The 12,291-nt window shown below is 32.7% G+C and overlaps 1 protein-coding gene across 1 annotated transcript in view; it reads left to right on the forward strand.

Annotated features, from left to right (window-relative positions):
- LOC143082084 (DNA topoisomerase 3-beta-1-like) overlaps positions 1 to 12,291 on the forward strand; it is a 77,906-nt gene that overhangs the window by 45,664 nt on the left and 19,951 nt on the right. Inside the window, exons 5-8 of the mRNA XM_076257629.1 lie at positions 602 to 736; positions 3,017 to 3,129; positions 3,723 to 3,814; positions 4,975 to 5,083. Of these exons, the coding sequence (XP_076113744.1) occupies positions 602 to 736; positions 3,017 to 3,129; positions 3,723 to 3,814; positions 4,975 to 5,083 (449 nt within the window). The remainder of the gene's footprint in view (positions 1 to 601; positions 737 to 3,016; positions 3,130 to 3,722; positions 3,815 to 4,974; positions 5,084 to 12,291) is intronic.

Consider the following 12,291-nt stretch of genomic DNA (forward strand, 5'->3'; position numbering starts at 1 on the left):
AGTGATATTTAGTTTTTCGTTTAAAAAAAAAGAGAAAGAGGGGGGGGGGGGGGGGGGGGGGGGGATGTTTCACATGTCCCGCCGTATCTGAAAAACAATATATGATTATTGCTAAAAACTTTCTCGGAAACTATTTATGATTATTGCTAAAAACTTTCTCGGAAACTATTTATGATTATTGCTAAAAACTTTCACACCAGACGTCCGGCGTATCATGCGCTCATGGCGCAGCTGTTTATTATCAATATGTGTCAAATATATCTTAAACAAACAGGATTGCCAACTATAAAGACCAGAAAACAACCACTCCTACAGACCAGAAAACAACAGGCAGTCAACATATTAGTCAACAAACATTTCAATAAATGTAGACCATTGCCTTTTTTTACACTGCATCTCTCCTTTTTAACTTATAGATCTGTAGCTATTCTATTTGTAGGGTAAATATGGAGATTTAGACAGTACCCTGATATCTATAGTATTCTATTTGTAGGGTAAATATGGAGATTTAGACAGTACCCTGATATCTATAGTATTCTATTTGTAGGGTAAATATGGAGATTTAGACAGTACCCTGATATCTATAGTATTCTATTTGTAGGGTAAATATGGAGATTTAGACAGTACCCTGATATCTTATGGACCCTGCCAGACACCTACCTTAGGATTATGTGTGGACAGACATGATAAGATACAATCTTTTAAACCAGAGGCCTACTGGGTCATTAACTTACAGGTTAGTCTATTGATGAAAGTAAGAAGATGTTGGATGATTGCCAATGAGAAAACTATGATCAAATGATTTGAATATAAACATATATATATATGCTGATAGTTTACAAAAGATACCGTATATCAGGTTTTTTTCGAGTCAGCTTTTTTTGGTGATTTGATGACAAAATAGGAAGGTTAAATTTTTGCTTAATGGGAAAATACACGCAAAAAAATACTGTATTATATTGTTAAAGATGTACAGTTAAACATAAAATGTAAATGACTGGCAGATAATTGATTTCATATATATATGTGTACTACAAACTTAAATACACATTATCATAGATCTTTAATCATGTCCATTGTGGCATGGTAAAAAATTATGATTTTATGCAAGTTTGTGCATGTATAACAGATAATTTTGAAAGCATATATGTGTAAATATCCGTTAAAATGTGATATATTTTAATTGAATTTTTACACTATCGAGTTATGACAACAATCAATAGGCGTCGGTAATTAACATTTTTGAACATGTAACTAACTTCTGTGTTGTCAAAGATATGATATGTATTAGCAAATTTAATTATTAAAAAAACAAGATATCTCAATTAATTAAACATACTCTTTTGATTTTCCAATCAACACAAAAGACAGATTTTACATACAAATGTAATGTTTCCTTTAGGGTTAAATGAGTGTACATAAAATATTAATTCTATAATTAACAGTTTTATCTATGAAATGTTTAAAGAACAGATGTAAATTAAAATTAAACACACGCAAAAAAAACAGATATATGGTATACTGTACATGTTTATTCATTTATTTTTGTTGGTACCATTTTTTTTGGATTGATATTTGATTTTGTTGTATCGCCAAATTCTTCATAAATTACAATAGAAAAAATTTCCAGGTAACCACAATAGCCATGAAAATTGGTATCCAATGTAAAATAATCAATACACAATGGTAAAATATCAGAGTGGTTGAACTTAGTTATATAGGCAAAGGGAAGGAGGATAAAAGCAATTATAGGTCGTTGTTAGGCCTTCAACAATGAGAAAACCCCATACCTTATAGGTCGTTGTTAGGCCTTCAACAATGAGAAACCCCATACCTTATAGGTCATTTTAAGCCTTCAACAATGAGAAAACCCCATACCTTATAGGTCGTTGTTAGGCCTTCAACAATGAGAAAACCCCATACCGTATAGTTCATTGTTAGGCCTTCAACAATGAGAAAACCCCATACCTTATAGTTCATTGTTAGGCCTTCAACAATGAGAAACCCCATACCTTATAGGTCATTTTAAGCCTTCAACAATGAGAAAACCCCATACCTTATAGGTCGTTGTTAGGCCTTCAACAATGAGAAAACCCCATACCGTATAGATCATTGTTAGGCCTTCAACAATGAGAAAACCCCATACCTTATAGTTCATTGTTAGGCCTTCAACAATGAGAAAACCCCATACCGTATAGTTCATTGTTAGGCCTTCAACAATGAGAAAACCCCATACCGTATAGTTCATTGTTAGGCCTTCAACAATGAGAAAAACCGATACCGTATAGTTCATTGTTAGGCCTTCAACAATGAGAAAACCCCATACCGTATAGTTCATTGTTAGGCCTTCAACAATGAGAAAACCCCATACCGTATAGTTCATTGTTAGGCCTTCAACAATGAGAAAACCCCATACCGTATAGTTCATTGTTAGGCCTTCAACAATGAGAAAACCCCGTACCGTATAGTTCATTGTTAGGCCTTCAACAATGAGAAAACCCCGTACCGTATAGTTCATTGTTAGGCCGTCAACAATGAGAAAACCCCGTACCGTATAGTTCATTGTTAGGCCTTCAACAATGAGAAAACCCCATACCGTATAGTTCATTGTTAGGCCTTCAACAATGAGAAAACCCCATACCGTATAGTTCATTGTTAGGCCTTCAACAATGAGAAAACCCCATAACTTATAGTTCATTGTTAGGCCTTCAACAATGAGAAAACCCCATACCTTAAAGTTCATTGTTAGGCCTTCAACAATGAGAAAACCCCATACCTTATAGTTCATTGTTAGGGCTTCAACAATGAGAAAACCCCGTACCTTATAGTTCATTGTTAGGCCTTCAACAATGAGAAAACCCCGTACCTTATAGTAAGCTTTAAAAGGGTCTGACATAAAAAATGGGAGACAATTCAAATGCAAAAAAACTAAAAGCCTTATTTTATAACAGTAAATCTGTCACCTAAGAGGCCATTTGTATGTGAAATCTTCTGTAAAACATGGTCCATATTACAGATAGCTCACCCTGGTGGACGGAGTATTTATCTGGACTGGGACAGAGTCAGAATCTTTGATAAAGAAGTAGCACAGATGTTCCTTAATATGATAAAATCTGCTGACTCAGCAAGGTAAGAATGTAACAGAATTTGAACTTTTGCTATCACTTTACGTCTGTCTGATATTTGTAAAATATACTCCTCTAAAACTGCATAATAGATTGTATTATTCCTATAGAAACTTGCTTAACAGTGTAAAATGCCAAAATTATCAGCATGACAAATTGCATACAACCGGAGAAAAAAATGTTTACCGGTACATGTTTTGAAGTTATTGCCCCTGAAATATCCAAACTTTTTTCAGTTATTGGCTGTTATTGTGAAAACTTGATGAGCTAGGTGTAAAATTATAAAAAAGGATCAGCATGACAAGATGGACAAGTTGTATCTACCCTCAGAATCTGTCAACAATGTTAGAATTATTGCCATGAAATATCAATTTTATAGTTTTGGGCTGTAATTTAGAATAGTATATGATCTAGGTTAAATGTAAACAGCAAAAAGAGCAAAGACTGGCCGGCTGAAACTATCAATTTCTGAGCTAGCTTGTTAACAACATGACAATAATTTTTTTCTGAATGAAAGTTGAAGTTCATATTTATACTTTTGATTGTCCTATCTTTTCTTTCTAAAATACATAATTTTTGTTCATGAATTTATTACAGAGTTACAAAGGTTGTACAAGAGGAAAAGTTCAAAGGTCGACCACAAGCTCTAAATACTATAGAAATGTTACGATCAGCTAGTTCTGGACTAGGTAAAATGCACAAATATAAAATATTAAGTCCAGTTTGTTTTTAAAACTTAAAGGGAAGTTTAAATTTTGTTATAATCACTATTTGTTATTAAAGACAAGTCGCAGTAAGTTTTTTATTTAAACAAATAAGGAGCATTTATTAAAAAAGATATAAATGGATTGTTTCAGTATATATCCTGGTGAAGATTCTTGATTAGCCTTGTTTTTTTTTCTGTTTTCCACTCTTCAAGTCTTGATGCAAATGAAATCTAAATTTAAAACTATAACAGAAAATCATCAATTTGTCCATGTTGTTTGTTGTAAGAACTTTCTCTTTAGATATTGCCAATTATAATGGAAATTAATTAACTTCTGTGAATATGTTTTAAAGCTACACAACTGTGATGTCATAGTAAATAAAAAAGAGGTGCTTTCAATATAAGATTCCAACAAGTACAGAAACTAGAGGGCCTTCTGTCTTAATGATAATATAGCTATACCCCCGATTTAAAAAAGTGGGGGTTTACTGTTTTACCTCTGTCTATCCATCAGCCATCCACCCGTCAGTCTCAATGAATATGTATCTCAGGAACTAATTTACAAGGCTTTCTAAATTTGGTTTCAGGGTTTATATAAGTCAGCTATACCATTTGATGTGCTTTCAGAACCACAACTCAACACTTTCTGTTAACTGAACACTTACATTTTTGTCACATTTTTCTCAGGAACTACATTACAAAGATTTCGGAAATTTGGTTTCAAGGTTTATGTAAGTTAGTTTAACAATGTGTTGCGTTTTCAAATTCATCTCGTAACAACTTCCTGTTATGGAAAACACTTACATTATTTTTTTACATGACATCCAAGCTGAATGCTTTCGTCACATTTTTCTCAGGAACTGCATTACAAGGATTTTTAAAACTTGGTTTTAGTTTTTATATAAGTCAGCTATACTGTTCTGATGAGATTTCAGATTCATCGCTCAGCAACTTCCTGTTTAACGCGAAGTAATTGGTCGGGGGTTTCCTCCGTGAGCAGTAGCTCACTTGATGAAATTTTTCCCCAAATTTAATGGTGCTTGATAAAAAATTTGATTTCATTTAAAATTAAGGTTGTTACAGGATACAAATATAGCAGAATTTTTATTTTCTTTATCAAAAATTATATGAATGGTTTTACAGGTATTAGTCCACAGCATACAATGCAGGTAGCTGAAAGATTGTATACACAAGGTTACATAAGTTATCCTAGAACAGAAACAACACAATATCCTGAGAACTTTGATTTAGTGTAAGTTATTATATAAGTTATTCTAGGACAGAAACAACACAATATTCTGAGAACTTTGATTTAGTGTAAGTTATTATATAAGTTATCCTAGAACAGAAACAACACAATATCCTGAAAACTTTGATTTAGTGTAAGTTATTATATAAGTTATCCTAGAACGGAAACAACACAATATTCTGAGAACTTTGATTTAGTGTAAGTTATTATATAAGTTATTCTAGAAAGGAAACAATACAATATCCAGGGAACTTTGATTTAGTGTAAGTTATTACATTTATATATATATAAGTTATCCTAGGACTGAAACAACACAATATTCTGAGAACTTTGATTTAGTGTAAGTTATTATATAAGTTATTCTAGAAAGGAAACAATACAATATCCAGGGAACTTTGATTTAGTGTAAGTTATTACATTTATATATATATAAGTTATCCTAGAACGGAAACAATACAATATCCAGGGAACTTTGATTTAGTGTAAGTTATTACATAAGTTATCCTAGAACGGAAACAACACAATATCCTGAGAACTTTGATTTAGTGTAAGTTATTATATAAGTTATCCTAGGACTGAAACAACACAATATCCGGAGAACTTTGATTTAGTGTAAGTTATTATATAAGTTATCCTAGAACGGAAACAACACAATATCCTGAGAACCTTGATTTAGTGTAAGTTATTATATAAGTTATCCTAGAACTGAAACAACACAATATTCTGAGAACTTTGATTTAGTGTAAGTTATTATATAAGTTATCCTAGAACAGAAACAATACAATATCCTGAGAACTTTGATTTAGTGTAAGTTATTATATAAGTTATCCTAGAACGGAAACAACACAATATCCTGAAAACTTTGATTTAGTGTAAGTTATTATATAAGTTATCCTAGAACTGAAACAACACAATATCCTGAGAACTTTGATTTAGTGTAAGTTATTATATAAGTTATCCTAGAACGGAAACAACACAATATCCTGAGAACTTTGATTTAGTGTAAGTTATTATATAAGTTATCCTAGAACGGAAACAATACAATATCCAGGGAACTTTGATTTAGTGTAAGTTATTACATTTATATATATATATAAGTTATCTTAGAACGGAAACAACACAATATCCTGAAAACTTTGATTTAGTGTAAGTTATTATATAAGTTATTCTAGAAAGGAAACAATACAATATCCAGGGAACTTTGATTTAGTGTAAGTTATTACATTTATATATATATAAGTTATCCTAGGACTGAAACAACACAATATCCTGAGAACTTTGATTTAGTGTAAGTTATTATATAAGTTATCCTAGAACTGAAACAACACAATATCCTGAGAACCTTGATTTAGTGTAAGTTATTACATAAGTTATCCTAGAACTGAAACAACACAATATCCTGAGAACCTTGATTTAGTGTAAGTTATTATATAAGTTATCCTAGAACAGAAACAATACAATATCCTGAGAACTTTGATTTAGTGTAAGTTATTACATAAGTTATCCTAGAACTGAAACAACACAATATCCTGAAAACTTTGATTTAGTGTAAGTTATTATATAAGTTATTCTAGAACTGAAACAACACAATATCCTGAGAACTTTGATTTAGTGTAAGTTATTATATAAGTTATCCTAGAACGGAAACAATACAATATCCTGAGAACCTTGATTTAGTGTAAGTTATTATATAAGTTATCCTAGAACGGAAACAATACAATATCCTGAGAACCTTGATTTAGTGTAAGTTATTATATAAGTTATCCTAGAACAGAAACAACACAATATCCTGAGAACTTTGATTTAGTGTAAGTTATTATATAAGTTATCCTAGAACTGAAACAACACAATATTCTGAGAACTTTGATTTAGTGTAAGTTATTATATAAGTTATCCTAGAACTGAAACAACACAATATCCTGAGAACTTTGATTTAGTGTAAGTCATTATATAAGTTATCCTAGAACGGAAACAACACAATATCCTGAGAACTTTGATTTAGTGTAAGTTATTATATAAGTTATCCTAGAACAGAAACAACACCATATCCTGAGAACTTTGATTTAGTGTAAGTCATTATATAAGTTATCCTAGAACTGAAACAACACAATATCCTGAGAACTTTGATTTAGTGTAAGTTATTTCATAAGTTATCCTAGAACGGAAACAACACAACATCCTGAAAACTTTGATTTAGTGTAAGTTATTATATAAGTTATCCTAGAACTGAAACAACACAATATCCTGAGAACTTTGATTTAGTGTAAGTTATTATATAAGTTATCCTAGAACGGAAACAACACAATATCCTGAGAACTTTGATTTAGTGTAAGTTATTATATAAGTTATCCTAGAACGGAAACAATACAATATCCAGGGAACTTTGATTTAGTGTAAGTTATTACATTTATATATATATAAGTTATCTTAGAACGGAAACAACACAATATCCTGAAAACTTTGATTTAGTGTAAGTTATTATATAAGTTATTCTAGAAAGGAAACAATACAATATCCAGGGAACTTTGATTTAGTGTAAGTTATTACATTTATAAATATATAAGTTATCCTAGAACAGAAACAACACAATATCCTGAGAACTTTGATTTAGTGTAAGTTATTATATAAGTTATCCTAGAACTGAAACAACACAATATCCTGAAAACTTTGATTTAGTGTAAGTTATTATATAAGTTATCCTAGAACAGAAACAATACAATATCCTGAGAACTTTGATTTAGTGTAAGTTATTACATAAGTTATCCTAGAACTGAAACAACACAATATCCTGAAAACTTTGATTTAGTGTAAGTTATTATATAAGTTATTCTAGAACTGAAACAACACAATATCCTGAGAACTTTGATTTAGTGTAAGTTATTATATAAGTTATCCTAGAACGGAAACAATACAATATCCTGAGAACCTTGATTTAGTGTAAGTTATTATATAAGTTATCCTAGAACGGAAACAATACAATATCCTGAGAACCTTGATTTAGTGTAAGTTATTATATAAGTTATCCTAGAACAGAAACAACACAATATCCTGAGAACTTTGATTTAGTGTAAGTTATTATATAAGTTATCCTAGAACTGAAACAACACAATATTCTGAGAACTTTGATTTAGTGTAAGTTATTATATAAGTTATCCTAGAACTGAAACAACACAATATCCTGAGAACTTTGATTTAGTGTAAGTTATTTCATAAGTTATCCTAGAACGGAAACAACACAATATCCTGAAAACTTTGATTTAGTGTAAGTTATTTCATAAGTTATCCTAGAACTGAAACAACACAATATCCTGAGAACTTTGATTTAGTGTAAGTTATTTCATAAGTTATCCTAGAACGGAAACAATGCAATATTCTGATTATTAATGTGAAAGCCTTATCTCTCTGTAATCACACCAATACTGTAAATTGAAATAGCTGACAAAAGATGAATTATATAATTAGTGAAAGGGGCATTAGCGGTCAGATTCCACTTCACCAATTTTACTCAAATTCTCATATTTGATTTATAACAAACTAAACTGTATATCCAAATTACAATAAGTCTAAAATGAATTATAAACAAAGCATGGAGTAAATAATATATCAGTAGTTAGTATGTACTTTAGTCTATAATCCATCTATTTAACCTTATAAGACTGCCAACTGGTCATAACTCTAAATAAACATAAGTATAAATAGATTGTGACCATATGCAATTGGATTTTTCTAGGTCTGTTTAATTTCAACCTTTTTAAAGGTTTAAAAAAATAAGTCCATCTTTGTTTTTATCTGTATAAGAGTTGGTTTTTTTTTTTGTCGATTGAATCAGTCACCAAATTGTTCACCTTTGTATTACTTTCAATGTTGACATACTTTTCCTTGCAAGTGAATAATTCACTAGTGATTTTCTTATCTTGTTTTGACAAAATTGAAATAAACTGGCTGCTAAAAGCAAATCATTATCTTTTTTCATTATTGATTGAACAAACAAACAAAATCACATTTTAATTTTTTTATATATCTGTTAGCTTATGACCTTTAAAGGATCACTGTTAGTTACTCTCACTGTGAATACTGGTGATTGTGGCAGATTCCTCCACTCTATATCAATGTATACTTGTTAGTGACTCTCACCGTGAATACTGGTGATTGTCGCAGTTTCCTCCACTCTATATTAATGTATACTTGTTAGTGACTCTCACCATGAATACTGGTGATTGTGGCTGATTCCTCCACTCTATATTAATGTATACTTGTTAGTGACTCTCACCGTGAATACTGGTGATTGTGGCAGATTCCTCCACTCTAAATCAATGTATACTTGTTAGTGACTCTTTCTGTGAATACTGGTGATTGTGGCAGATTCCTCCACTCTATATTAATGTATACTTGTTAGTGACTCTCACTGTGAATACTGGTGATTGTGGCTGATTCCTCCACTCTATATCAATGTATACTTGTTAGTGACTCTCACCGTGAATACTGGTGATTGTGGCTGATTCCTCCACTCTATATCAATGTATACTTGTTAGTGACTCTCACCATGAATACTGGTGATTGTGGCTGATTCCTCCACTCTAAATCAATGTATACTTGTTAGTGACTCTCATTGTGAATACTGGTGATTGTGGCAGATTCCTCCACTCTAAATCAATGTATACTTGTTAGTGACTCTCATTGTGAATACTGGTGATTGTGGCAGATTCCTCCACTCTAAATCAATGTATACTTGTTAGTGACTCTCACTGTGAATACTGGTGATTGTGGCTGATTCCTCCACTCTATATTAATGTATACTTGTTAGTGACTCTCATCGTGAATACTGGTGATTGTGGCTGATTCCTCCACTCTATATTAATGTATACTTGTTAGTGACTCTCACCGTGAATACTGGTGATTATGGCAGATTCCTCCACTCTATATTAATGTATACTTGTTAGTGACTCTCACTGTGAATACTGGTGATTGTGGCTGATTCCTCCACTCTATATTAATGTATACTTGTTAGTGACTCTCACTGTGAATACTGGTGATTGTGGCCGATTCCTCCTCTCTTTATTAATGTATACTTGTTAGTGACTCTCACCATGAATACTGGTGATTGTGGCTGATTCCTCCACTCTATATCAATGTATACTTGTTAGTGACTCTCACCGTGAATACTGGTGATTGTGGCTGATTCCTCCACTCTATATCAATGTATACTTGTTAGTGACTCTCACCGTGAATACTGGTGATTGTGGCTGATTCCTCCACTCTATATTAATGTATACTTGTTAGTGACTCTCACCGTGAATACTGGTGATTGTGGCTGATTCCTCCACTCTATATTAATGTATACTTGTTAGTGACTCTCATCGTGAATACTGGTGATTGTGGCCGATTCCTCCACTCTATATTAATGTATACTTGTTAGTGACTCTCACCATGAATACTGGTGATTGTGGCTGATTTCTCCACTCTATATTAATGTATACTTGTTAGTGACTCTCACCATGAATACTGGTGATTGTGGCTGATTCCTCCACTCTATATCAATGTATACTTGTTAGTGACTCTCACCATGAATACTGGTGATTGTGGCTGATTCCTCCACTCTATATCAATGTATACTTGTTAGTGACTCTCACCATGAATACTGGTGATTGTGGCTGATTTCTCCACTCTATATTAATGTATACTTGTTAGTGACTCTCACCATGAATACTGGTGATTGTGGCTGATTCCTCCACTCTATATCAATGTATACTTGTTAGTGACTCTCACCATGAATACTGGTGATTGTGGCTGATTCCTCCACTCTATATTAATGTATACTTGTTAGTGACTCTCACCGTGAATACTGGTGATTGTGGCTGATTCCTCCACTCTATATCAATGTATACTTGTTAGTGACTCTCACCGTGAATACTGGTGATTGTGGCTGATTCCTCCACTCTATATTAATGTATACTTGTTAGTGACTCTCACCGTGAATACTGGTGATTGTGGCTGATTCCTCCACTCTATATTAATGTATACTTGTTAGTGACTCTCACCGTGAATACTGGTGATTGTGGCTGATTCCTCCACTCTATATTAATGTATACTTGTTAGTGACTCTCACCGTGAATACTGGTGATTGTGGCTGATTCCTCCACTCTAAATCAATGTATACTTGTTAGTGACTCTTACTGTGAATACTGGTGATTGTGGCTGATTCCTCCACTCTATATCAATGTATACTTGTTAGTGACTCTCACTGTGAATACTGGTGATTGTGGCTGATTCCTCCACTCTATATTAATGTATACTTGTTAGTGACTCTCACCGTGAATATTGGTGATTGTGGCTGATTCCTCCACTCTATATCAATGTATACTTGTTAGTTACTCTCACTGTGAATACTGGTGATTGTGGCTGATTTCTGCACTCTATATTAATGTATACTTGTTAGTGACTCTCACTGTGAATACTGGTGATTGTGGCTGATTCCTCCACTCTATATCAATGTATACTTGTTAGTGACTCTCATTATGAATACTGGTGATTGTGGCAGATTCCTCCACTCTATATCAATGTATACTTGTTAGTGACTCTCACCATGAATACTGGTGATTGTGGCAGATTCCTCCACTCTATATAAATGTATACTTGTTAGTGACTCTCACCGTGAATACTGGTGATTGTGGCTGATTCCTCCACTCTATATCAATGTATACTTGTTAGTGACTCTCACCATGAATACTGGTGATTGTGGCTGATTCCTCCACTCTATATCAATGTATACTTGTTAGTGACTCTCACCATGAATACTGGTGATTGTGGCTGATTCCTCCACTCTATATCAATGTATACTTGTTAGTGACTCTCACTGTGAATACTGGTGATTGTGGCTGATTCCTCCACTCTATATTAATGTATACTTGTTAGTGACTCTCACCGTGAATATTGGTGATTGTGGCTGATTCCTCCACTCTATATCAATGTATACTTGTTAGTTACTCTCACTGTGAATACTGGTGATTGTGGCTGATTTCTGCACTCTATATTAATGTATACTTGTTAGTGACTCTCACTGTGAATACTGGTGATTGTGGCTGATTCCTCCACTCTATATCAATGTATACTTGTTAGTGACTCTCATTATGAATACTGGTGATTGTGGCAGATTCCTCCACTCTATATCAATGTATACTTGTTAGTGACTCTCACCATGAATACTGGTGATT

This window comes from Mytilus galloprovincialis, chromosome 7 (assembly GCF_965363235.1).
Source record: "Mytilus galloprovincialis chromosome 7, xbMytGall1.hap1.1, whole genome shotgun sequence".
NCBI classification, from domain to species: Eukaryota; Metazoa; Mollusca; class Bivalvia; order Mytilida; family Mytilidae; genus Mytilus; species Mytilus galloprovincialis.